We start from the raw sequence: 27,983 nt of genomic DNA on the forward strand, positions 1-27,983 counted from the left end.
AATGACGTGTGTGGGTGGGTGGCGCTAGTAAACACATTTTGGAGGGATTCATGAAAATGGCTCCAGCTATGTACTTGGAAATTGGTTTCCTCATCGCTAGCTAGTAGCTAGCTTCAGCAGAAGTAAAACTTGGCTTGCTGAGGAGGTAAGAGGAAAAAATAGTTAAATGAAACTATTTTCGGAGCTACGCATTTACATGGAAGAGTTAGAAACGGGTTTAATGTATCAAACAAAGTAACGCCAAGTGGCTTGCTAGCTGTTGAAGTTGTCTACCTGTGTCAATCTCATTCAGGTCGCTGAAACGATAAGCGAAAGATGCAGAGGGATGTTTCGAGCTACGCCATTGCGCCGTCTGTCAAAGTGAAACTCCTCAATGCTGGGTTTCTTTCTGCTGCAGACCTGTGTGACTTGCGACCTCTCCAACTCAGCAAAGGTAGCCAACAAGTCACTGTTATTGATTTTGTCATTACAGTAGTAGGTGATAATACAGTTACAGGCCATAAACCGGGTGAAATGCATTACACCTAAATAACCCATATGTATTATTGTCAATATGTGGTACCAGCTAACTTTATTTTACATTGCCTCTCACAGTCCATTATATTTCTACCCTTCAAGCTTGTCCTCTTCATCAACCTCTCCATCCCTGTTGTTGTAGAGGCCTGCATCTCCCAGGAGGAGGCAGTAGAGGTGCTGCAGGCTGTGAGGTGTGAGCCTGGCCAGGAGAGAGCAGCAGCAGGCAGGCTGACAGCCCTGGAGCTTCTGGGGAGAGAGCGGGAGCTGGGCACTATAGTCACTTTCTGCTCAGCACTGGATATGGCCCTGGGAGGGGGCATGCCAGTGGGAAAGACCACTGAGGTCTGCGGGGCGCCTGGGGTGGGAAAGACCCAGCTCTGGTAAGCACTGGTACCTCTGTGTGGAAGAGTTACTCAACATACTCATCTGTTTGCTATAATGTAGTAATAGCACAATAACTCTGTGTCCCTCAGTATCCAGTTGTCAGTAGATGCGCAGATCCCTGTGTGTTTTGGGGGGTTGGGAGGCAAGTCTCTGTACATAGACACAGAGGGCAGCTTCCTGGTCCAGAGGGCTGTGGACCTAGCGCAGGCAGCTGTGGATCACTGTGGGCTTCTAGCAGAGGATTCAGGTAACTAAGTAGGACAGAACAAAAGCAATCACCCATCATGTAGGATTACTTATAACTGATTTGTGAAGCATCTATTTAGTGCTTATAAAGACTTCAAAATATTGAATGCATTTATTACATTGGTATTGCTACGTTGTCATACACATGTAACATTTATACTAGTCTATGAAGAAAATTGTTTACTGATGAGAGTATTTTGTAAATGCTGTCGTGTCTTTGGCTATGCCGGATTAAGTGATATGACATGCTATTCTATAAAATAATTTCTCCGTAATTAATATCACCTGATTGAGCTAATCATGTAAATGTAATTAACTAGAGAGTCGGGCACCACAAAATAATATTTATAGAGCTGTTATCTTCCGAATAAACTCTTAAAGACCTAGTAATATTTTACATCAATAGCAGTCAATATTAATCCTCGTCTTAATTCAGTCTCATCTGAAAGTTGTAAATTCTTGGTTATCTGCACGAACCATGGCTAACAATTTGAATCAGCAATACAAAATTGGGTTTAATGATTTATTTACTAAATACCTAACTAATCACACAGAATTACACATACACATAATTAAATCATAACTTGATTACAAATTACGTCATAAAGGAAAACGTCCCTAGCGGGCAGAACAGATATGACAGCTTGTTACACAAAGGAAAGGGGCTGGGTTTGAGTGAAAGAGCGGAAGACTGAGGGACACAGGGAGAAGCTATGCTATCGTAAATACAGTATCTGATGCATTCTAAATTACCGCCCATTTGGAAAAGGAAAATGCAATAAATATTTACTCTGAGCTGCGCTTCGGTAGGTTGGTGGTAGATGGAAGGACGTGTTGCCCAACTCCTTTGAAGAATGTCTCTGGTTGTCAATTGGATACGTTGTAATAACTTGGATACGTTGTAGTCATTGGGTGATAGACGGGATACTCTGTCTGCTCCTTCCTAACCCTCGTTTGCATCTGCTGTTGCTAACTCAACGGCTAGGAGGTATCACTTCTGTAGTGAATAAGAGTTCAAAGTTCATACCATTTGCAACCAAAGCTCACGCTGATGTTGGCTTCATTTTGTAGTTATTATCTGAACCATTCTGACATAGGACCGTCGTCCTCAAGTCCTCAGGAACAGGAAGTTATATTGTCGTCAAGGGCTTATATAGGAAGGGAGAGGAGGGCGTGTTTGAAAAGTTTTATAGCCCATGCCCCTTCACAGGGAACATTGAGCAGAGCCATATCTTATGAAGACCCAAATCTCACATTTTAGAAGTTAAAATCACATTTCATCCCATCACGAAAAATTTCATATTCAAACATTTAAATTGAACAACAATTCCATGTGAATCCGATAACTCTGATGTGTAGACTTTCCACTGTAGAGTTTGTCATCTTATCATTGATGAGAATGTCTCAGATGACAACCGAACTGACATCATATTCATTAAATACCACCGCATATGTTCAATTGTTCGGATTACCAGAATATAGTTAATTTCCCCCCACCTACTGATGTTCCCAGAATCTCTATGTTAACCAAGGGTTTTATAAATGTAACCTCAGTAGGGTAGAGAGAGGAAAAAGAGGGGAAGAGATATTTTTATGACTGTCATAAACCTACCCTACCCCCCAGGCCAACGTCATGACAATACTCACATATTGTGATCAACAGTACTGGTGCATGCATTAACAACACTAGAGAAAAAAAGGGTTATATCTTAGATTCAAGCCTATTGGAGACGTTTTGTAGTTTACTGTCTGCTGTATTCTATCTTTTTCCCTTTTCCAGAACAGCAGGAAGCCTTGAAGGGGTTCACTGTGGAAACAATCCTCTCCAATTTATTCCTTGTCCGTTGCCATGACTACGTGGAGCTGTTGGCAGAGACATACCTCCTGGCTGACTTCCTGGCTCAGCACCCTGGGGTACCAATCCCCACCAATACGTCACTGATCCTAAAACAGCCAACCAATCAAATCCAAAGGGGTTATTTCTACAACCTCCATGTTGGGTTGGGCTCTGTTCCGAGTCAAAGGAATTTCTTAACTGAAATGCTCATAGAAAATGTTGACGGCTAGATTTACGGATTGGCTGGAGCAAAATAGCAAAACAAAAAATGAGAAACATTGAAACCTCAAAGACAGCATTAATAAAATACTTAGCAGAAACCATGTTCCAATGTAAATCTGCAACTCATTTGCTTGTGGCTTTTGGATGGTAATTTGGGCACCTTTGTTAATCCAATCCAGGTCCGGCTGGTGGTGATTGACAGCATTGCCTTCTCGTTTCGCCATGACTTTGAGGACCTCTCCCAGAGGACCCGCCTCTTGAACGGCCTCGCCCAGCGGCTCATCCAGATGGCCACCAATCACAACGTCGCGGTATGACCTGTGACACTTGTCCATTTAGCCTAGTGTCAAAGACCCCAGATGTTGCCTCACCAATAGGGTTGCAAAATTCTGTGAATTCTAAATTCCCTGTTTTTTCTCCAACCGGGATTTTGGGAAAACCAGGAAATGTATTGAAAGTTCCTGGAATTTTGCAACCCTACTCACCAACGTGCACTCATTTCTTATCTGTCCTCTCTTAACCCTTATTTTTATCTGATGACAATTATTTTCATTACTCATCGAAAAGGGAAACCACAACTATAGAGTCCAGTGATAACCACAGGCTCTATAAAGGGAGGATATCTGCCCGCTCCCTCTTGCAAACTACTATAATGTATAGTACAGTGCTGTAACTCTGAGCCCTCCTTTCAAGCCCAACAGAAACCAGGCTTGCCAGACTTGCATTGTCTTTCTCTTTCCTTACTCAGTATTTACCGTCCATGTCTGGTCCCAATCCAACCATGATGCATCTAGACTAAGCGCTCTCATTCCAAGAGATCATTTCAAATTTATTTCAAATCAAATGTATTTATATAGCCCTTCGTACATCAGCTGATATCTCAATTTGATTTGATTTTGATAAAATGTCTCTTATAAGTGCAATGCTGATTTAAGCAGCCAGGTAGATTGAGGTCTAAATGGGACATCCGCTCTGTGCCAGAATGGCGCTGGTCAGTATTTCTTTTAAATCAGCAAAGAGTTCTCTTAAGGTACATGGAGCAAATTAAATTTGTTCTAGTCATTTGTTGCTTATTTGCACTCAGGAACAACCTGTACCAATTTGTATCCCTACAGGGGCTTGTTTAATGTTCCTTTTCAAAAGTGGCAACTTTATATTAGTAAATTCTATAAACAAGGGATAAGTGTTGATTTGAAAATAGTATTGTTGACAAACCGCATTCAACATAACAATCTTCCAGTTGAATGAGGGAAAGCTCAGTTTGTTTTAAAAGTGTATTATAAAAGTTTGGTTACTAGCCAGCTACATTTTTGAGTTTGGATCACGCGACACTGGTTGGGATCAGTTGCTTGGACTGCTACAATCTGTTCAGTGATCCTGTCAGGTTTAAGGAGCTAGCCTAGCTGCCTATCAAGCAAGCCTAGCTGCCTATCAAGCTAGCCTAGCCGCCTATCAAGCTAGCCTAGCCGCCTATCAAGCTAGCCTAGCCGCCTATCAAGCTAGCTGCTAGCCGCCTATCAAGCTAGCTGCTAGCCGCCTATCAAGCTAGCTGCTAGCCGCCTATCAAGCTAGCTGCTAGCCGCCTATCAAGCTAGCTGCTAGCCGCCTATCAAGCTAGCTGCTAGCCGCCTATCAAGCTAGCTGCTAGCCGCCTATCAAGCTAGCTGCTAGCCAAGCTAGCCTAGCTGCTAGCCTAGCAGTGGGGACATTGACTGGTTGTCCGCTCAAGAAGAAGCTTCTCACTGTAACTAGTGTCTGTAATCTGGTTCAGGTTATTAATCAACCTACCAGGGTGTTTACAAACACTACAGGAAGAAGATCATCCACATGTATTAATCACATCTATACAAATACTGTATAACTTTGTTCTAAAGCTGTATCCCATTTGGATGCAGTGATCACAATATAGTGGCAATATCCAGGAAAGCCAAAGTTCCCAAAGCTGGGTCTAAATACTGTAATATTGCTGTGACTCTTATGTGGATGATGAATATTTGTTGGTCTGATGTGATTTAATAAGGGGCATCCAGATTCCGCACTTGAGGAATTTATGCAATTGCTTCTTCCAATTATTGATAAACATGCACCTGTTAAGAAACTGACTTTTATAACTGTTGGATTGATTGAGACTTAACAGACTTTCAGCAAGTACTGCTCTCACACAAATGACTGATGAAAGGTTGGAATAAATGTATACTAAGAAGATTGAGGGAGCTTTACTGTTAGATTTCAGTGGAGTTTTTGATATATTTGACCATAACCTGTTGTTGAGGAAATGTGTAATAGCTTTTCAACCTCTGTCACATAGTGGATTCAGATCTATCTATCTAATACAACTCAAAGGGTTTTCTTTAATGGAAGCTTCTCTAATGTCAAACATGTAAAGTGTGGTGTACTGCAGGGCAGCTCTCTGGGCCCTGTAATATTTTATATTTTTACCAATGACCTGCCATTGGCATTAAACAAAGCATGCATGTCTATGTATGCTGATGATTCAACAATGTACACATCAGCTAATAAAGTCAGTGAAACCCTTAACAAAGAGTTGGTATTTTTTGGAATGGGTGGCCAGTAATAAACTGGTCCTGAACATCTCTAAAACTAAGAGCATTGTATTTGGTACAAATCATTTTAGATCTCAGCTGAATCTGGTAATGAATGGTGTGGCTGTTGATCAAGTTGAGGAGACTGACTTACCTGGTGTTACCTTACATCAACATATAGATTCAATGGTTATGTAGATGGATGAGAGGACTCAGCTTTTTTTGACACCATCCTCCAGATGGATTATTGTCCAGTCATATGGTCAAGTGCTGCAAAGAAAGACCTTGTTAAGCTGCAGCTGGCCCAGAACAAAGTCTTGCTCTTCATTGTAATCAGAGGGCTAATATTAATACTATGCACGCCAGTCTCTCTTGGTTAAGAGTTGAGGAAAGACAGACTGCGTCACTTCTTGTTTTTATAAGAAACATTTATTTTCATAGTCAACTCGCACCCAGCACTGATACTCACACTTATGACACCAGGGGTCTTTTAACAGTACCCAGGTCCACAACAAATTCAAGGAAACGTACAGTATTATACTGAGCCATGAATGCATGAAACTACCATCTTTTATACAGCGCAAGTGAACAGCAAACCTTGTTTCAAAAAACCAATAAAGCAACACCAAGGCGCAATGCCTCTCCCCAATGCGACCTACTTGTGTTTTATTTTATTTTTTACCTTTTAACTAGGCAAGTCAGTTAAGGACAAATTCTTATTTTTAATGATGGCCTAGGAACAGTGCCTCTGCCTTATTCAGGGGCAGAACAACATATTTTTTTCCCCCTTGTCAGCTTGGGGATTCAATCTTGCAACCTTTCGGTTACTAGTCCAACGCTCTAACCACTAGGCTACTTGCCGCCCCAGTACGTGTAACTGTTAGATGCACACACACTACATGTTAATGTTTTTAAATTTGTATCAATTGTAAAGTCTCGTCTGTAGTCTTTTTCATATGTGTCAGATCCCAGTAAGACTAGCTGTCGTCATTGGCGTTGGCTAATGGGATCATAATAAATCAATTGTGGTAGCAATACATTCAAGCAATTTGTGAAAAGTAATAGGTACACTCTGACTTGGAATAATATAACTCTTGAAACTTCCATTTCCTTTGTGTTTAGGTCATTCTTACCAATCAGATGACTACAAAGGTTTGGAGTGGCCAATCGAAGCTTGTTCCTGCCTTAGGTGAGAAGGACTGTTGTGATGCACTGACTGTAGATGCTACAAACAATAATACCTACCCCCCCGTAAACTGTACATGAAAATTATGTAACAAACGGTTAGGGCCAAGAATTACAGTACATTTTGCAATTCAGACAGTCATATACCTCTCCCAATTTTTTAAACCAACTCATTTACTGTACAATTACCTTTTGCCTGTCTGCCAATGGCTCATAAATATTTCTTAGTGTCATGTGTGGCTGTGCTAAGTAACTGTTGTTAAATGTGAGCGTGGCACTGATTGTAGACGTGGTTAACATGGCTCTGTGTGGGTGTCTGTGGTCTTGTAAATCTGCAGGTGAGAGCTGGGGTCACGCTGCTACACAGAGACTCATCCTACACTGGGAGGGCACACACAGGTACTGTACTAGCACCCCTTTACATGGATGGTCTCTGGAAGGAAGCCTACCTGCTACCACAATTATTTGTCCCTGCCAGGGTTTCTGTTAGGAAAATTTGGCACTGGACGACGTGACCAGCAAGATTGACATTTACCAAACATTTGAGAAATTACCGGACTTCCATATGCATTGGGTGCGTAACTCATTAGGGCGTCCACCCACGGTGCTCAAAATCACATGTAGATTATTGTAATTCATCTTAACAGAATATAAATTAGCCTGTAAAGTTATAATATAGAACAACGTTCTTATATCCACATGACCAGTTTAATTGAAAAACAAAACATCGCCCGTTGCATATTCATCCCTGCTTTAAATCATAATTGAATATAATTAAAAAATATATATATTTAGCCTAGAAGAACAAGTTTCCTACAAAGTAATGAAAAACAACTTCAAAATATAATATTTGTGTAATATAATTTGCGAACGACCTGTCCTATAGGCTATTTGTTTGAAAATTTTAATGAATAAATAACAAAACACAGCTGTTTTCAAATACAGTCTAGGGCGCTCTGATTTAATTTAGCCTTGGCATGAACAAAACACTGCTGTCTACGAAAACCAGGGCCAGCCCGCCCCATTGCCGCTGCGATTCAGCACCACGGCAGTGGAAAGAGGCCACTCTAGGTGGCCACAAAATGAAAGAATTATATAAAACTAATGTTGGACAATCAAATTCTATATTTAAATTAACAATTTGTTAAGGCTGGTTCATTGAGGGAAAGCTTATTTTGCAAGGCTCCTTTGAAACAAGGCCTGCGCCATACATTTATGGAAGTACTTGTTTCCAAAGCTCAAATGATATCACTCTTTTGACAGTTTTACTGGATTATTGTCATTTGAACTATCGTGGGGTCGTGACTAGTGTTTTTATTTTTTTATATATATATATATATATATATAAACACACATCTCAACATCAACTGTTCAGAGGAGACTGTGTGAATCAGGCCTTCATGGTCAAATTGCTGCAAAGAAACTATTACTAAAGGACACCAATAAGAAGAAGAGACTTGCTTGGGCCAAGAAACACGAGCAATGGACATTAGACCGGTGGAAATCTGTTCTTTGGTCAGAGTCCAAATTGGAGATTTTTGGTTCCAACCACCGTGTCTTTGTGAACGGATCTCCGCATGTGTGGTTCCCACTGTGAAGCATGGAGGAGGTGTGATGGTGTGGGGGTGCTTTGCTGGTGATATTTTAGTGATTTATTTAGAATTCAAGGCACACTTAACCAGAATAGCTACAACAGCATTCTGCAGCGATACGCCATCCCATCTGGTTTGGGCTTAGTAGGACTGTCATCATGTCAGGTAGTCCTGGGGCATGGTCCTAGGGCTCAGGTCCTCTGAGAGAGGGAGAGAGAAAGAGAGAGAGCACACTTAAATTCACACAGGGCACCGAATAGGACAGGAGAAGTACTCCAGATATAACAAACTGATCCTAGCCCCCCGACACATAAACTACTGCAGCATAAATACTGGAGGCTGAGACAGGAGGGGTCAGGAGACACTGTGGCCCCATCCGAGGACACCCCCGGACAGGGCCAAACAGGAAGGATATAACCCCACCCACTTTGCCAAAGCACAGCCCCCACACCACTAGAGGGATATCTTCAACCACCAATTTACCATCCAGAGACAAGGCTGAGTAGACTGTTGGAAAAGCATTACAGGAAGCTGGCTGAGAGAATGCCAAGAGGCAAAGGATGGCTACTTTGAAGAATCTCAAATAGAAAATATTTTCATTACTACATGAATCCATATGTGTTATTTTATAGTTTTGATGTTTTGATGGGGGAAAATGTATTTAATCCATTTTAGAATAAGGCTGTAATGTAACAATGTGTAAAAAGTCAAGGGGTTAGAATACCTTCTGAATATACTATATATGCCTTTTTGAAGTTGGAGCACATTGACTGGTATGTCCATCAATGAATAAAAAGCATTATTTTGCAATGGATAATATTTTGGGCCTGGACAATATGGCCGGCAATTTTTATTTATTGACTTAAAAATAAAAATATCGGCCAAAAACATTCATATCCAAGCATAAACACAGTCCTGTGCACCCCTCCCAAAGGGAAATGCCAGTCTTGGAGCCAAGGGACCACAGCACCCAATGGACACTTTTCAGGCCTGGCTGGTGTAAGTGTATGTTTCAGTGTGCTACTGCTCAAACACTTACAGTAGTTGGAGGTAAAGTGCATAACTTTGTAGATGGAGCCAGCCTGCTTTTTGTCGCCTGGCTTTCTCACTACAATGGCTGCTGCTGCCTATCAGTCAGTGGAGAAAAGCTCAGTGTCTATAAAGCCCAAGGTCTCATGGTTGCCGGCGGCACAGCTCTTCTTTAGTGTGTCATTGTGCACTGTAGTTTATCCTCACTCTGTTTGAATGGCAGCACACACTTGCTAACCCCTCTCCCTCCCGCTCTCCGCTAAATGAGAAATGGACAGACAGGCTGACTAACATCATGTTCTATATGAATGGCTGGCTTTGAGGTGTTAATGTGTGTCTTGCCCTTGTGAAAGACTGCAGCTCCTCACCCAGGGTTTGACATTACGCCCAAAACAGTCACATTTGCGACTGTTTGATTTGGCAGTGCGACACAATTGGTCGCAAGGGTGCCAGTGAAAAGAATGTGCCTAGTCATTAGGGGAGTGCTGAGTAGTCGGACATTGTTTCCAGGCATTGTCTGGATACGATTATGATTCAAGTATTTTTTTGTAATTTTTAATTATATAAATGTTTTTATTTCACCGTTATTTAACCAGGTAGGCAAGTTGAGAGCAAGTTCTCATTTACAATTGCCACCTGGCCAAGATAAAGCAAAGCAGTTTGACACATACAACAACACAGAGTTACACATGGAGTAAAAACAAACATACAGTCAATAATACAGTAGAAAAATAAGTCTATATACAATGTGAGCAAATGAGGTGAGATAAGGGAGGTAAAGGCAAAAAAGGCCATGGTGGCGAAGTAAATACAAAACAGCAAGTAAAACACTGGAATGGTTGATTTGCAGTGGAAGAATGTGCAAAGTAGAAAGACATAATGTGGTGCAAATAAATACAGTAGGGAAAGAGGTTGTTTGGGCTAAATTATAGATGGGCTATGTACAGGTGCTGTAATCTGTGAGCTGCTCTGACAGCTGGTGCTTAAAGCTAGTGAGGGTGGTAAGTGTTTCCAGTTTGAGATTTTTGTAGTTTGTTCCAGTCATTGGCAGCAGAGAACTGGAAGGAGAGGCAGCCAAAGGAAGAATTGGTTTTGGGTGTGACCAGAGAGATATACCTGCTGGAGTGCGTGCTACAGGTGGGTGCTGCTATGGTCACCAGCGAGCTGAGATAAGGGGGGACTTTACCTAGCAGGGTCTTGTAGATGACCTGGAGCCAGTGGGTTTGGCGACGAGTATGAAGCGAGGGCCAGCCAACGAGAGCGTACAGGTCGCAGTGGTGGGTATATGGGGCTTTGGTGACAAAACGGATGGCACTGTGATAGACTGCATCCAGCTATTTTGTAAATGACATCGCCGAAGTCGAGGATCGGTAGGATGGTCAGTTGTATTTTTTTAAATTATTTTATTTTATTTTTTTTACCCCTTTTTCTCCCCAATTTCGTGGTATCCAATTGTTGTAGTAGCTACTATCTTGTCTCATTGCTACAACTCCCGTACGGGCTCGGGAGAGACGAAGGCTGAATGTCATGCGTCCTCCGATACACAACCCAACCAGCCGTACTGCTTCTTACCACAGCGCGTATCCAACCCGGAAGCCAGCCGCACCAATGTGTCGGAGGCTACACCTTGGCTGGCGCGCACTGCGCCCGGCCCGCCACAGGAGTCGCTGGTGCGCGATGAGACAAGGAGATCCCTACCGACCAATCCCTCCCTAACCCGGACGACGCTAGGCCAATTGTGCGTCGCCCCACGGACCTCCCGGTCGCGGCCGGTTACGACAGAGCCTGGGCGCGAACCCAGGGACTCTGATGGCACAGCTGGCGCTGCAGTACAGCACCCTTAACCACTGCGCCACCCGGGAGGCCCGGATGGTCAGTTTTAAAAGGGTATGTTAGGCAGCATGTGTGAAGGATGCTTTGTTGCGAAATAGGAAGCCAATCCTAGATTTAACTTTGGATTGGAGATGTTTGATGTGAGTCTGGAAGGAGGGTTTACAGTCTAACCAGACACCTAGGTATTTGTAGTTGTCCACATATTCTAAGTCTGAACCGTCCAGAGTAGTGATGCTGTTGGACAGGCGGGCAGGTGCAGGCAGCGATCGGTTGAAGAGCACGTATTTAATTTTACTTGTATTTAAGAGCAATTGGAGGCCACGGAAGGAGAGTTGTATGGCATTGAAGCTCGCCTGGAGGGTTGTTAACACCGTGTCTAAAGAATGGTCAGAAGTATACAGAATGGTGTCGTCTGCGTAGAGGTGGATCAGAGACTCACCAGCAGCAAGAGCGACATCATTGATGTATACAGAGAAGAGTCGGTCCCTGTTGCACCCCCATAGAGACTGCCAGAGGCCCGGATAAAAGGCCCTCTGATTTGACACACTGAACTCTATCAAAGAAGTAGTTGGTGAACCAGGCGAGCCAATCATTTGAGAAACCAAGGCTATCGACTCTGCCGATGAGGATGTGGTGATTGACAGAGTCGAAGGCCTTGGACAGGTCAATGAAAACGGCTGCACAGTATTGTTTCTTAACGATGGCGGTTAAGATATTGTTTAGGACCTTGAGCGTGGCTGAGGTGCACCCATGACCAGCTCTGAAACCAGATTGCATAGCGGAGAAGGTATGGTGGGATTCTAAATGGTCAATAATCTGTTTGTTGACTTGGCTTTTGAAGACCTTAGAAAGGCAGGGTAGGATAGATATAGGTCTGTAGCAGTTTGGGTCAAGAGTGTCCCCCCCTTTGAAGGGGGGGATGACCGCAGCTGCTTTCCAATCTTTTGGAATCTCAGACGACACGAGAGGTTGAACAGGCTAGTAATAGGGGTGGCAACAATTTCGGCAGATAATTTTAGAAAGAAAGGGTCCAGATTGTCTAGCCCGGCTGATTTTTAGGGGTCCAGATTTTGCAGCTCTTTCAGAACCTCAGCTGACTGGATTTGGGAGAAGGAGAAATGGGGAAGGCTTGGGCGAGTTGCTGTGGGGGGTGCAGTGCTGTTGACCGGGGTAGGGGTAGCCAGGTGGAAAGCATGGCCAGCTGTAGAATAATGCTTATTGAAATTCTCAATTATAGTGGATTTATCGGTGGTGACAGGAAACACTATCTTCAGTGCAGTGGGCAGCTGGGAGGAGGTGTTCTTATTCTCCATGGACTTCAGTGTCACATAACTTTTTTGAGTTTGTGTTGCAGGAAGCACATTTCTGCTTGAAAAAGCTAGCCTTGGCGTTTCTAACTGCCTGTGTATATTGGTTTCTAGCTTCCCTGAAAATGTGCATATCACGGGGGCTGTTCGATGGTAATGCAGAACGCCATAGGATGTTTTGTGTTGGTTAAGGGCAGTCAGGTCTTAAGAGAACCAAGGGCTATATCTGTTCCTCTTTCTAAATTTCTTGAATGGGGGCATGCTTATTTTTATTTTTTTAAATAACCAGGCATCCTCTACTGACGGGATGAGATCAATATCCATCCAGGATACCCCGGCCAGGTCGATTAGAAAGGCCTCCTCGCTGAAGTGTTTCAGGGAGCGTTTGACAGTGATGAGTGGAGGTGTCGTCTGCGTCACCAGAGGAACAGAAGAGGAGTAGGATAAGGGTACGGCTAGAAGCTATGAGAATCGGTCGTCTGGAACAGAGTAAAATGAGGTTTTTGGGGCGATAAAATAGCTTCAAGGTATAATGTACAGACAAAGGTATGGTAGGATGTGAATACAGTGGAGGTAAACCTAGGTATTGAGTGATGATGAGAGAAATATTGTTTCTAGAAACGGTTGGGGATGAATCAGAATTAGTTGGGTAACATAAGATGTTTTATTTACTTTCATAATATGCTTATGTGAGATACTTGTCATTAGAATGTCTCCTTTTGCACTATATTGTTGGCAGTTGCATTTTTCCCTTCTCTGCTAGGAAAAAGTAACTTGGGGCCCAGATGGGGGAGAGGTCAGGCTTGTCTTTTACATGTCTGGTGCTTACCAGAATATCAGAAGGGGAGGAGGACAGAATGGAACATTGTCTTCATATGTGAATGTATCTGTTAAACCATGTGAAGGGAGAACCAATTATCTCTTGGCTCCACAATGTCTGTGCGCAAGTCACTCCCCTCTGAGCTTGTCCAGGAGTGGGGAGAATAGGTTTTTTTACTTGAGATAGGAGAAGATAAAGTTGACAATTGATATATGCCATTGGATGAGGTAATGTTTTGGTACTATAAAGTACCAGGAATGAGATTAGAATCTCGTCTTAGAGACCAAACTGAACGATAAGTTTTAGCTAATGCTATGGGATACTCCTCTCTCAAGTGAAAGTCTTTCTTTGTGAACTGTTCCTAAGATCTGTGGTTCGTCATGTAAGTTGAGAGGGGTGTACCTTGGATATAAAAGATCTTGGTATTCTCTTATAGGCACCCTCAGATAATTCATTTATAGACACTGAATTGATCTGAGAGTCAAAGGGCTATGGTGGAGCTCATATATAATTAAAGATTAAGTATAACTCTGACTGGTGTGTGGTTTGTAAACTCTCCTCATTTAGTAATACAGGAAATTACCACGACAAAACATAATTGAAACCAGGTGATGTCATCGCATGTGTGGGTGGTGGAACTGAAAGGTTGGATAAAGTATAGTGAGCAGGGCTAGAGGGTCTACAGTGAAATAAGCCAATAAACACTAACCAGAACAGCAATGGACAAGGCATATTGACATTAAGGAGAGGCATGCTTAGTCGAGTGATCATAAGGGTCCAGTAAGTAGTGAGGTTGGTTGGGGTCATGTCGATTCAGACAGCTAGCCGGGCGATCGGTAGCAAGCTAGCATAGGATGGAGATCTGTTTTTAGCCACCTCGTGCGTTTCCGTTGGTAGATTAGTGGGGCTCCGTGTGGTAGAGGGGATCAATCCAATTGGAAAAATAGATATAGTTATAGTGACCCAAGAAAAATTGTTCGATAGACCTATTCAGATAGCAGCCAATAAGACAGCTAACGATTAGCGGGCCGCAGATGGGCGTTCAGGTAACGTCGCAAATGAGGGGCCAGTTGGATAACTCCCTCGGGCAGATAACCACGGTAGTCCAGACGTCCGGATAGGTATTGTAGCCCAGGAGTGGCTGATGGAACTCTTCAGCTGGCTAGCTCCGGAATAATTGATGTTTGCTCCGGGATCGACGTAATAATCTGTGATTTAAAAAAATACATAACATTTTTTTTTATCTACCATGCATCTTTATGTCGTGTGCGGTTCTACGTGGTCTAAGTAACGGGCTAGTTTGGATTTAACACTGATACAAATGCATCTGTAAAAGGCTAATATCGGCCAATTTTTTTAAATATATTTTTTTATATTGGTGAACCAATAAATCGGTCGGGCTCTGAGTAGAAAGTGTACTTGTTTGCCTTTTGGATAATGCTCATCAAGCATCAATGAGGTTGTAATTGGAGTATATCTATTTCACAAAATAGATGGCATCATGAGAAAGGACAATTATGTGGATATATTGAAGTAACTTCTCAAGACATCAGTCAGGAAGTTAAAGCTTGGTTACAAATGGGTCTTCAAAATGGACAATGACCCCAAGCATACTTCCAAAGTTGTGGAAAAATGGCTTAAGGACAACAAAGTCAAGGTATTGGAATGGCCATCACAAAGCCCTGACCTCAATCCTATAGAAAATTTGTGGGCAGAACTGAAAAAGCGTGTGCGAGCAAGGAGGCTTACAAACCTGACTCAGTTACACCAGCTCTGTCAGGAGGAATGGGCCAAAATTCACCCAACATATTGTGGGAAGCTTGTGGAAGGCTACCCGAAACGTTTGACCCAAGTGAAACAATTTAAAGGCAATGCTACCAAATACTAATTGAGTGTATGTAAACTTCTGACCCACTGGGAATGTGATGAAATAAATAAAAGCTGAAATAAATAATTCTCTCTACTATTATTCTGACATTTCACATTCTTAAAATAAAGTGGTGATCCTAACTCTTCTAAGACAGGGAATTTTTACTAAGATTAAATGTCAGGAATTGTGAAAAACTGAGTTTAAATGTATTTGGCTAAGGTGTATGTAAACTTCCGACTTCAACTGCATAAACTCTGCGTTCCTGGTGGGCCCAGAGAGCAAATCAAGTGCACTATATTGCTAATAAATGGATTTACAGCTACATGATCCTATTTCCCTATTTAGGCTTGCATATCCGTTAACGTTTTTCCTTCATTACCCACCCTAATTCATCAAGTCTGCTAGCTAAACTACAAATGTCAAATGGTTACTTGTTTTTTATGTGATATAAAAAATCATACTTTTATATATACACTGCTCAAAAGAATAAAGGGAACACTTAAACAACACAATGTAACTCCAAGTCAATCACACTTCTGTGAAATCAAACTGTCCACTTAGGAAGCAACACTGATTGACAATACATTTCACATGCTGTTGTGCAAATGGAATAGACAACAGGTGGAAATTATAGGCAATTAGCAAGACACCCCCAATAAAGGAGTGGTTCTGCAGGTGGTGACCACAGACCACTTCTCAGTTCCTATGCTTCTTGGCTGATGTTTTGGTCACTTTTGAATGCTGGCAGTGCTTTCACTCTAGTGGTAGCATGAGACGGAGTCTACAACCCACACAAGTGGCTCAGGTAGTGCAGCTCATCCAGGATGGCACATCAATGTGAGCTGTGGCAAGAAGGTTTGCTGTGTCTGTCAGCGTAGTGTCCAGAGCATGGAGGCGCTACCAGGAGACAGGCCAGTACATCTGGAGACGTGGAGGAGGCCGTAGGAGGGCAACAACCCAGCAGCAGGACCGCTACCTCCGCCTTTGCAAGGAGGAGCACTGCCAGAACCCTGCAAAATGACCTCCAGCAGGCCACAAATGTGCATGTGTCTGCTCAAACGGTCAGAAACAGACTCCATGAGGGTGGTATGAGGGCCCGACGTCCACAGGTGGGGGTTGTGCTTACAGCCCAACACCGTGCAGGACGTTTGGCATTTGCCAGAGAACACCAAGATTGGCAAATTCGCCACTGGCGCCCTGTGCTCTTCACAGATGAAAGCAGGATCACACTGAGCACATGTGACAGTCTGGAGACGCCGTGGAGAACGTTCTGCTGCCTGCAACATCCTCCAGCATGACCGGTTTGGCGATGGGTCAGTCATGGTGTGGGGTGGCATTTCTTTGGGGGGCCGCACAGCCCTCCATGTGCTCGCCAGAGGTAGCCTGACTGCCATTAGGTACCGAGAGGAGATCCTCAGACCCCTTGTGAGACCATATGCTGGTGCGGTTGGCCCTGGGTTCCTCCTAATGCAAGACAATGCTAGACCTCATGTGGCTGGAGTGTGTCAGCAGTTCCTGCAAGAGGAAGGCATTGATGCTATGGACTGGCCCGCCCGTTCCCCAGACCTGAATCCAATTGAGCACATCTTGGACATCATGTCTCGTTCCATCCACCAACGCCACGTTGCACCACAGACTGTCCAGGAGTTGGCGGATGCTTAATCCACCTCATCAGGGGCATGCCCAGGCGTTGTATGGAGGTCATACAGGCACGTGGAGGCCACACACACTACTGAGCCTAATTTTGACTTGTTTTAAGGACATTACATCAAAGTTGGATCAGCCTGTAGTGTGGTTTTCCACTTTACTTTTGAGTGTGACTCCAAATCCAGACCTCCATGGGTTGATAAATTTGATTTCCATTGATCATTTTTGTGTGATTTTGTTGTCAGCACATTCAACTATGTAAAGAAAAAAGTATTTAATAAGAATATTTCATTCATTCAGATCTAGGATGTGTTATTTTAGTGTTCCCTTTATTTTTTTGAGCAGTGTATACATATTTTTTAAATGCTGCTTAAGAAACTCTATGCTCGCCATTATGCTCCAACCCTGTAACTACAGTGTGGGGGGTAGGGAAGGGGAAGGAGGGGGGTGAACGGCCAATGAGTTTCTCTGTGGGTCCTGTTTTTTGTTACACGTCCATGGGCTTATCAAGATTAAAAATGATAAATGACATGAGAAAAATTGACAACACTAACTATTCTCAATTGGAATTTGAAAGTCCTAAATTGTCCTATCAAACGTTCCAGCTGTCTTGATATCCTAGCAAGAAACCACATTGACATGGCCAACGCTCCAAGAAACACCAGCTCCATAAGGACGAACATGGAATGCAGAACCATTTGTACAAACGGGTTGCTTTTTCATCAGCCCCAAACAAAACTAAAAGGTGTAATCATAATGATACAAACTCCAAATCACCATCTTTGGTAAAGGTGAAGACCAAGAATGCAGAATCACTTTTCTTAAATGTATCCATAATGGAAAGAAATGACCTTTTTTAATGTGAATGCTCCAAATTAATACGATCCTACGTTTGATTCTCTGAACAGCATATTGTGAGAATTAACTGAATGCCATCAGGTTATTGGGACCAAAGTTCCCTAAAAAAATGTCAGCACTGAGCAAAATACAGGTCTGCTGAGCGTAAACATGAACATTGTGAAAATTCTGTCCAACTTCCAGCGTGCGTTTACTGTAGACACTGAGGCTGTACCCGTTTTAACAGTGGTCATGTAAGCCTACCAGAGTGGCCTACAATCAAAAACGATGGAGAAAATGCATCCTTTAATATTTTAACATGGAAATAGCTGTTCTCATTCAGCCTACAGTAGTAACCAATGTGTGGTGTTCAATGTAGGTCTACATTACATGAGACTTTTAAAAAAAACATGCAGGCCTTAACCTGTTTATCCACTTGTCTTTCAGACAATGAGGTGACTGAGAATTTTGTGGTGTTTGCAAGGAACCACTTTACAAAATAAAAAGCATTATTAGTCCCATACCATTACAGAGAATCAGACCGGTTATGTTACCCTCTGTCTATTGGCTACTTAGTTTATGCAAGCCTGTCTCAAAATACAACACTGCCCCTTTAAGACAAAAAAAGCTCTTTACCTGAAGCGCTTTTCAAATATGTCTAAAAATGTATAAATGTTGTGCTCTTGTAGGATGCAATCACTCCTCCATTGCTGACTACAAATGATCTATAACTGGGCTAATAACTTGCTAACTAGCAAAGGATATGAACAAATTCTGCAGACGTGGTTACATGTAGCTCTCGCTTTGATCTCAAAACAAGCGCATCTACTCACGACCGCTCATGCTGTAAACACAGTCCAGATCAAAGTAAATGGCACAGATCCATATATGGCAATGGTCTGTTTGCATATAGGCCTACTGCATCTGATTGTTTATGCCGCACCGGTCTGTGTAGAGTACGGGCTGAGTAATGTGTGCCAATCCAGTAGAATCCTACTCCGATGCATTCTGCCTACAACAAAATCTCTTGCATAATTTTTTTGTTGCCTTGAAAGTGGCTAACATTGCGTTGATTCAATCACAATTGTCACAGTAAAGGGAAAGGTTGATAGGGTTAAGAGGGAAAACTCTATAACAGTGGTCACCAACCTTTTTTGAATCAAGATCACTTTGAATCCAAATGCAATCCGAGATCTACATGATTGGTGACCACTGTTCTAGAGTTTTCCCTCTTAACCCTATCAATGTTTCCCTTTACTGTGGCAATTGTGATTGAATCAATGCAATATTAGCCACTTTCAATGCAACATACCGAAACAAAACAAACTATGCAAGAGATTTTGTTGTAGGCAGAACGTATCGGAGTAGGATCCGGTGCCCATTTGTTTTGAAAATGCCACCACGCTGGTGCGCACCTGAATTAAAGGATAATAACTACACCATTTTTATTTTTCCCAGATCTAAAAAATGGTCCCCAAATGTGGTTTATGCATTGTTGTGGACTTAAAAACAAGAATGGGATGTTCTATTAAAAAAACTACAAAAAATGGGGGAAACCAGTCCTTCTCCCCGCATTCTATTTGTCCGTGGTATAGTTTTGATATATTTTATTTTATTCTGCCCCCTCTAGAGGATTTCGCAGAAAATAACACGTGGTGCTTTGAAATCTGCAATAAACACATTTTGCACTTTTTATTTTAAGTCCCTTTTGTTGTTACAGTAAATATATCCAAATCAATGTAAGAACACAAGGGCATGCTAATTAAAAACATAGCTGTTCATTATTAGCCTTGTTCTGTATGGAATGCAGGTGATAAGACACAGGCCATTGTAAATTATTATTTTTGTTCTAAACAAAAGTTAGTTTAGTACCCTGTCCTCACCTCTGTTTCCTTCTCCTAGACTTGCATCCCTGTACAAGTCACCCAGCCAAAGGGAGGCCACAGTACCCTACCAGATCACTGTGAGTACACAACACTGGCTTTCTCCCAACACTCTCAAATGGCATCCTTTCCTCACCTCCTGTCCATCATGATCAGTGATTGGTGAAAAGATTGGATAGTCCACTTCCAACCATATTGCTTTTATCTATCTTGTCCTTCCAAACCAGTGGTAATGAAGGAAAGGAGTTGGGCCAAATGTATGTTGTTTATGCAATAACTTTGTGTACAAACTATTTTGCACCCGGAAAACTGGAGGCATCGCCTCTGTGAGGGGTCTTTTTGGAATGTTTACAGCCCCTAAAACCATTTTGGATATAATTTGATTACGGGAGGAAAATACACTAGCTGTGTTCAAATACCCATATTGAGTATATACTATTAGTTAATTTTGGTATACTGTAAACGAACAATATGGTTTCAGTTGAGCGTACTGGCTCTTTTCCTGTCTACCAGAAGTTGAATCTGTTGCGATGAAACCTCTTGCTAGCTTGTTAACATAACAAATGACTAGCTAGACATTTTACGACTTCGGGTGTGTACATAAATTCAATCTGGAGTGCTAGAGTGCGCTCTGGGAGTTCGTAAATTCAGAGCGGTTCGCTCTCGGAGCTTTCAGAGCACACACTGATTACTTGATTACATTGCTCTGCATTTTCTTCAAATTTGTCATAATTGGTTAAAGCAATACATTTGTATCCGCTTTCATCGGACTTCGGCAGCGTTTTCTGCAATTTTCTTCAAATCTGAAAATGTTGTGAAGCCACGCCCATTTTCTGAATTGCATTATGGGTCCTAAAAGCACAGAAATAGTGTCCACTGCTTGAATACTTCGTATTTTGGTGGATTTTAGTACGACATCCGTGAACTTTTGGGATACTAACTATATTCATACTATGGCCAATAAGCATACTATATACTCAATTTACATCACAAATAGTACGGTTAGTATGAGTATTTGAACACAGCTACTATGTTGATGTATGACTGTGTATAATAAATACTGCAATGCCAACAGCTGTGGTTGAATTGAGCTTTAAGACTCAATCAAATCAAAGTTTATTTGTCACGTGCGCTGAATACAACCGGTGAAATGCTTACTTACAGGCTCTAACCAATAGTGCAAAAAAATGTATTAGGTGAACAATAGGTAGGTAAAGAAATAAAACAATAGTAAAAAAGACAGGCTATATACAGTAGCGAGGTTATAAAAGTAGCGAGGCTACATACAGACACCGGTTAGTCAGGCTGATTGAGGTAGTATGTAGATATGGTTAAAGTGACTGCATAGATGAACAGAGAGTAGCAGTGGCGTAAGAGTGGGGTTGGCAGGTGGTGATGGGTGGGACACAATGCAGATAGCCCGGTTAGCCAATGTGTGGGAACACTGGTTGGTCGGCCCAATTGAGGTAGTATATACATGAATGTATAGTTAAAGTGACTATGCATATATGATAAATAGAGAGTAGCAGCAGCAGGGGGGGGCACACAATGCAAATAGTCCAGGTAGCCATTTGATGACCTGTTCAGGAGTCTTATGGCTTGGGGGTAAAAACTGTTGAAGCCTTTTTGTCCTAGACTTGGCACTCCGGTACCGCTTACCATGCGGTAGTAGAGAGAACAGTCTGTAGCTGGGGTCATTGACAATTTTTAGGGCCTTCCTCTGACACCGCCTGGTGTAGAGGTCCTGGATGGCAGGCAGGCAGCAAATATTTTTAGTTTCCTGAGGGGGAATAGGCTTTGTCGTGCCCTCTACACGACTGTCTTGGTGACCATTCAAGTTTGCTGATGTGGACACCAAGGAACTTGAAGCTCTCAACCTGCTCCACTACAGCCCCGTCAATGAGAATGAGGGCATGCTCGGTCCTCCTTTTCCTGTAGTCCACAATCCTCTCCTTAGTCTTGGTTACGTTGAGGGATAGGTTGTTATTCTGGCACCACCCGGCCAGGTCTCTGACTTCCTCCCTATAGGCTGTCTCGTTGTTGTTGGTGATCAGGCCTACCACTGTTGTGTCGTCTGCAAACTTTATGATGGTGTTGGAGTCATGCCTGGCCATGCAGTCGTGGGTGAACAGGGAGTACAGGAGGGAACTGAGCACGCACCCCTGGGGAGCTCCAGTATTGAGGATCAGTGTGACAGATGTGTTGTTGCCTACCCTCACCACCTGAGGGCGGAGCGTCCGGAAGTCCAGGATCCAGTTGCAGAGGGAGGTGTTTAGCCCCAGGATCCTTAGCTTAGTGATGAGCTTTGAGGGTACTATGGTGCTGAATGCTGAGCTGCAGTCAATGAATAGCATTCTCACATAAGTGTTCCTTTTGTTCAGGTGGGAAAGGGCAGTGTGGAGTGCAATAGATTATCTGTTTGGGCGGTATGCAAATTGGAGTGGGTCTAGGGTTTCTGGGATAATGGTGTTGATGTGAGCCATTTACCAACCTTTGAAAGCACTTCATGGCTACGGACGTGAGTGCTATGGGTCTGTAGTCATTTATGCAGGTTGCCTTTGTGTTCTTGAGCACAGGGATTATGGTGGTCTGCTTGAAACATGTTGGTATTACAGACTTAATCAGGGACATGTTGAAAATGTCAGTGAAGACACCTGCCAGTTGGTCAGCACACGTCCTGGTAATCCGTCTGGCTCCGCAGCCTTGTGTATGTTGACCTGTTTAAAGGTCTTACTCACGTCGGCTACGGAGAGCGTGATCACACAGTCGTCCGGAACAGCTGATGCTCTCATTCATGCTTCAGTGTTGCTTGGCTCGACGTGAGCATAGAAGTGATTTAGCTCGTGTCACTGGGCAGCTGGCGGCTGTGCTTCCCTTTAGTCTGTAATAGTTTGCAAGCCCTGCCTATTAAGACAAGCATCGGAACCGGTGTATTATGATGCAATCTTAGCCCCTGTATTGACGCTTTGCCTGTTTGATGGTTTGTCACAGAGCATAGCAGAATTTCTTGTAAGCTTCCGGGTTAGAGTCCCGCACCTTGAAAGCGTCAGCTCTACCCTTTAGCTCAGTGCGAATGTTGCCTGTATCCATGGCTTCTGGTTGGGGTATGTACGTACAGTCACTGTGGGGACAACGTCCTCGATGCACTTATTGATAAAGCCAGTGACTGATGTGGTGTACTCCTCAATGCCATCGGAAGAATCCCGGAACATGTTCCAGTCTGTGATAGCAAAACAGTCCTGTAGGTTAGCATCTGCTTCATCTGACCACTTTTTTATAGACTGAGTCACTGTTGCTTACTGCTTTAATTTTTGCTTGTAAGCAGGAATCAGGAGGATAGAGTTCCATTCACTATTTAAGTGTGTAGATGACATGCATTTTTATCCCCGCTGGCCCGGTTTCAATACTGGTGCATGATAATTGTCTAAATCAAAACAAATATCAAACGTATATGTAAAGACCAGATTAAATCTAGAATAATCTGATGGGTGATTTATCACTTGTGAATTATATATTATAATTTGTAAATGATGCCAAGCATAAACAATGCCTTTATTTGTATTTTTTTGCAACTTGTTCAAATCATAGTTGCACACCTCATGTAGCCCTGCCCATAGGGCCTATATGTTTTAATGTTTGTATAAAAAGTAAAGTGGCCAAATAACTAATTCAAATTAAGCACGTTTAATCTGCTTTACAAGGGGTGTAGAGTTTAACTGGCATACATAAGCAGTGAGTTTCAAGTTTGGGGAAGAGAATTTTCACCATGAAAATGCACCTTTTATAATAAAAGCATTACATGCATAACTGCATTTGCGGTCACTTTTGATGATGGTGTTTTCCGCTATTGGAACATTTGCGTTTTATAGCCTACTAACGTGTGCATTGCTGCGCTTGTAGTATGAAGAAATAGCCTAATAGTTTATCAATATTTTAAGCTAAATGTTCTGATCTGTTGCGTCAGCCATATTGCATGAAGTTTTTTTTAATGCTAGTGGTTGTATTAATTTGGGATCTATTGTATCCCACAACTGTCCCAGAATGTTTTGGATTATTTATTTATTGCACAGAATAGAATAGGTCAATTTTTGTACTATGGGGGATAGTAGATTGACACAGGTTAGTGCTTTTGCTGCTTGTTAGGCCTACTCATCTTGTTGGCAGACAAAGTAAATGTGGATAGTTCTTCCAATATCTTCAATATGCACCTTGGAATTGGATAAGGACGCTCGCAGTTGTGTGATCACGTGACAGAACCATGTGAGTGAAAGGGCGCTTCGGATTGCGCAGCACACTCGGAGGAGAAGAACGCAGCACCAAACATTGATTTTTTTTATGGTGCATTACAGCCACAAAGGGGATGCTGCTGTGAAATTCGAGGCATTATCAAATGCTTGTCAAATTGTGAATGAGAGACATGATGTCTGTACAGCCTGTACAAAATACAAAGCAGAGCTCATGCCTTTCAAGCAACGTTTTTAAAATCATCATTAGTCTCATCATGCAGCCTTACAATGTATTCAAAATCAAAACATACAGCCTAACGTTTGTAGAACAACTAAAGTTACATTAATAACTCTAAATTAAGCATATAGGATTACCTATTTATTTGTTAACAGCTCAACACAGAACAGTCGCATGTGTGCACTCCCTCAAATCGTTTTGGAGAAAATATTTATATTTTATTCAGCTTTGATCAATTGGATTCTTCATACTCTAATATAAAATAGTTCCACGGAATTCTAAGAACATTTTGTCTGCTAAATTTACTAGTGTAGCCCAACAGCCATTTGGCATAGCCACATCAGGACCTAACATAAGGACAACTCAAAGTATGCAATTATTTCCTTCTGAAATAGACTACATTTTCTTCATATCATTCTTCTTTAGACCTGTGTAAAATAAATAATGGATTTTAAAATGGCATGTAGGCTGTGCGTGGAAGACGGATGCTAAATGTGTTTGTTAATTAATGGTCAATTACGTGAGACCGACAGTTATTTGCTTGACAATCACTGCCACAGCCCTACTTCGAGTCAATTAAAATTATATTCACATTCTGTATCGGCAGGACAGTTGAAAAGTTGCACCTTCTGGCTGAGGATTTTAATGCAGGGAAACTGAAATCTGTTTCACCTAATTTCTACCAACATGTCTCCAGTGTAACTAGAGGTGAGAAACTCTAGATCACTTCTACTCTGCACAAATAAATCTGACCATAACTCCATCTTAATTCGTGCATACAAGCAATAACTTAAACAGGAATACCAGTTATGCGCTCAATACGGAAGTGGTCCGATGAAGCGGATGCTAAGCTACAGGACTGTTTCACTAGCACAGATTGGAATTTGTTCCGGGATTCATCCGATGGCATTGAGGAGTTTACCACAAGTCACCCCTTCAGTAATAAGTGCATCGACAACGTTGTCCCCGTAGTGCTCATACATACCCTAACCAAAAGCGATGGGTTACAGGCAACATCTGCACTGAGCTAAAGGCTAGAGCTGCCGCTCTTAAGGAGAGGGACACAAATCCAGACGCTTATAAGAAATCCCGCTATGCCCTCCGACGAACCATCAGTGTCAATACAGGACTAAGATTGAATCCTACTACACCAGCTCTGACACTCGTCGGATGTGGCAGGGCTTACAAACCATCACGAATTACACAGGGAAACCCAGCTGTGGACTGCCCAGTGATGCAAGCCGACCAGACGAGCTAAATGTCTTCTATGCTCGCTTCTAGGCAAGAAACACAACCATGCATGAGAGCACCAGCTGTTCCGGACAACTGTGTGATCACGCTCTTTGTAGTCTGTAAATCCTTTAAACAGGTTAACATTCACAAGGCCACAGGGCCAGACAGATTTTTGGGATGCATACTCGGAGCATGTGCTGACCAGCTGGCACGTGCCTTCACTGACATTTTCAACCTCTCCTTGACCCAGTCTGTAATACCCATATGTTTCAAGCAGACCTCCATAGTCCCTGTGCCTAAGAACACCAAGGAAACCTGTCTTAAATGACTATCGCCCTGTAGCACTCGCATCTGTAGCCATGAAATCCTTTGAAAGGCTGGCCATGGCTCACATCAACACCATCATCCCAGACACCCTGGACCCACTCCAATTAGCATACCGTCCCGACAGATCCACAAATGATGCAATCTCTATTGCACTCCACACTGCCCTTTCCCACCTGGACAAAAGGAACACCTACGTGAGAATGCTGTTCATTGACTACAGCTCAGCGTTCAACACCATAGTTCCCTCCAAGCTCATCACTAAACTAAGGACCCTGGGATTAATTACTTCCCTCTGCAATTGGATACTGAGCATTGACGGGTCGCCCCGGTGGGGGTAGGCAAAAACCCATCTGCCATGCTAACCCTCAACACGGGGGCCACTCGGGGGTGCGTGCTTAACCCCCCTCCCGTACTCACTGTTCACCCACGACTACGTGGCCCCACATGACTCCAACATTTAATTTTTTACACCCCCTTTTCTCCCGAATTTCGTGGTATCCAATTGTTTAGTAGCTACTATCTTGTCTCATCGCTACAACTCCCGTACGGGCTCGGGAGAGACGATGGCCGAAAGCCATTCGTCCTCCAAAACTCAAGCCAACCAAGACGCACTGCTTCTTAACACAACGCACATCCAACTCGGAAGCCAGCCGCACCAATGTGTTGGAGGAAACACTGTGCACCTGGCGACCTGGTTAGCGTGCACTGCGCCCGGCCTGCCACAGGAGTCGCTAGTGCGCGATGAGACAAGGATATCCCTACCGGCCTAACCTAACACCATATCCCTACCGGCCTAACCCGGTAGGGATAGCCCAGTACATCACTGGGGCGAAGCTCCCTGTCATCTAGGACCTCTACCAGTCACTCCGACTCTCTCGTACCCCAGTACACTGACTCTGTACAGGAAACTCCTTGTATGTAGCTTTTATATAGCCTCATTATAGTTTTGTGTTGCTCTTTTATCTATTTGCTAATATTCTAACTGCATTGTTGGGAAAGGGGCGTGTAAGTAAGCACTTCATGGTGAAGTCTACACGTGTTGTATTTGGCGAATGTGACATAAAATTGAATTTCATAATCTAAACTTACTTTGTGGCTAGCACTACAAATGGCTATAATACACACAGAAAATACTGAGCTGTGGAAGAAAAAGCTCAGACCTGCATAGCAATGGAAGGTATTGCACCCCATAGTGAAACGTACCAGCCACGTAGAGCACTATTAAAGTTTCATAACATATCTGACGTTTCTCATGGTTATGTACTTTTAAAAACCTAATTTCTACATGTCAGTCATATTGCACCTTGAAATATGTTATTACTTTAAATGATTTTCTATTCAGATTTTTGTTCTGTAAACTGATTATACAACCCCACTGAGGGAATAAATCATTATGCTTTATATTTGTCCAATTCCTCACTCCCAGGGTCAAGGCTTTCGAGACGCGCCCCCCTCAGACCAACCAAAGGCCTCAGATGACCCCTCTGTGAGACAATCGGGAAGCTTGAGCAAGCGTCCCCGGACGGAAGAGGACCAATCTACAAGAACATAGGGAAATGAGTGGTTTTAGACCATGAATGTGAAATATTGTTTTGTTTGAATGGTATTATACTTAGGGGAACAAAAACCCAATATACTCTTGTCTGCACAGTTTGTTGCTGAATATTTTGCTCAACACAATGTACAGTATTTACACTGAGTTGAAATACAATATTTGCCTCTGTCAATAGCTGTCCTGTAATTACTGCATGTTATACTATCATGTATAGGTAACTGCAAAAATAAAGGAAACACACCAACGTAGTGTCTTAATAGGGTGCCATAAGCCGCCAGAACATCTTCAACACGCCTTGGCATAAATTCTACCAATGATTGTATATATTGTAGGAATGGACAAAGCCATTAATCACGTGACACCATTCCTATGTGAAGACACAAAAGCGCATTGAAGACAAAAGAAGTCGGTTAAGATGGCATTGCATGGAGGCATAACATGCTCAGTTTGAGCTGCTCCAGGAAGTGCCGTTGCAGGCTAGCTCAATGCTGGCCCCTCTCATTGAGTAAAGGCTTCCTAGCCGTATGTTAAAGTTCGGCTGGTGCCTAGGTGAACTTGCCTAGGTGAACCGAACAAGTGTACTCGCAGACATTCGCATGAAAAGACCTTCGCTTGAAAAATGAGAATGTGACAATGGTGCTGTTTGTCCGTAT

At 42.8% G+C, this 27,983-nt stretch overlaps 1 protein-coding gene across 2 annotated transcripts; it reads left to right on the forward strand.

The window, feature by feature from the left end:
* On the forward strand, nucleotides 1–27,574 carry LOC139418200 (DNA repair protein RAD51 homolog 3-like). 2 transcript variants are annotated; one of them, XM_071167468.1, is made up of 10 exons: nucleotides 1–145; nucleotides 293–433; nucleotides 659–896; nucleotides 990–1,147; nucleotides 2,927–3,060; nucleotides 3,385–3,516; nucleotides 6,871–6,937; nucleotides 7,272–7,332; nucleotides 19,771–19,831; nucleotides 27,202–27,574. In XM_071167468.1, exons 2-10 carry the CDS (start codon nucleotides 316–318, stop codon nucleotides 27,325–27,327), a joined length of 1,095 nt encoding a protein of 364 aa, XP_071023569.1. In that variant the 5' UTR covers nucleotides 1–145; nucleotides 293–315; the 3' UTR covers nucleotides 27,328–27,574. The 2 variants fall into 2 exon arrangements, with proteins under 2 accessions (XP_071023569.1, XP_071023570.1); XM_071167469.1 differs by lacking the exon at nucleotides 7,272–7,332 and having other exon boundaries at nucleotides 5–145; nucleotides 27,202–27,502.
* Nucleotides 27,575–27,983: the final 409 nt, after the last annotated feature.

Source organism: Oncorhynchus clarkii, chromosome 10 (assembly GCF_045791955.1).
Source record: "Oncorhynchus clarkii lewisi isolate Uvic-CL-2024 chromosome 10, UVic_Ocla_1.0, whole genome shotgun sequence".
Lineage (NCBI taxonomy): Eukaryota > Metazoa > Chordata > Actinopteri > Salmoniformes > Salmonidae > Oncorhynchus > Oncorhynchus clarkii.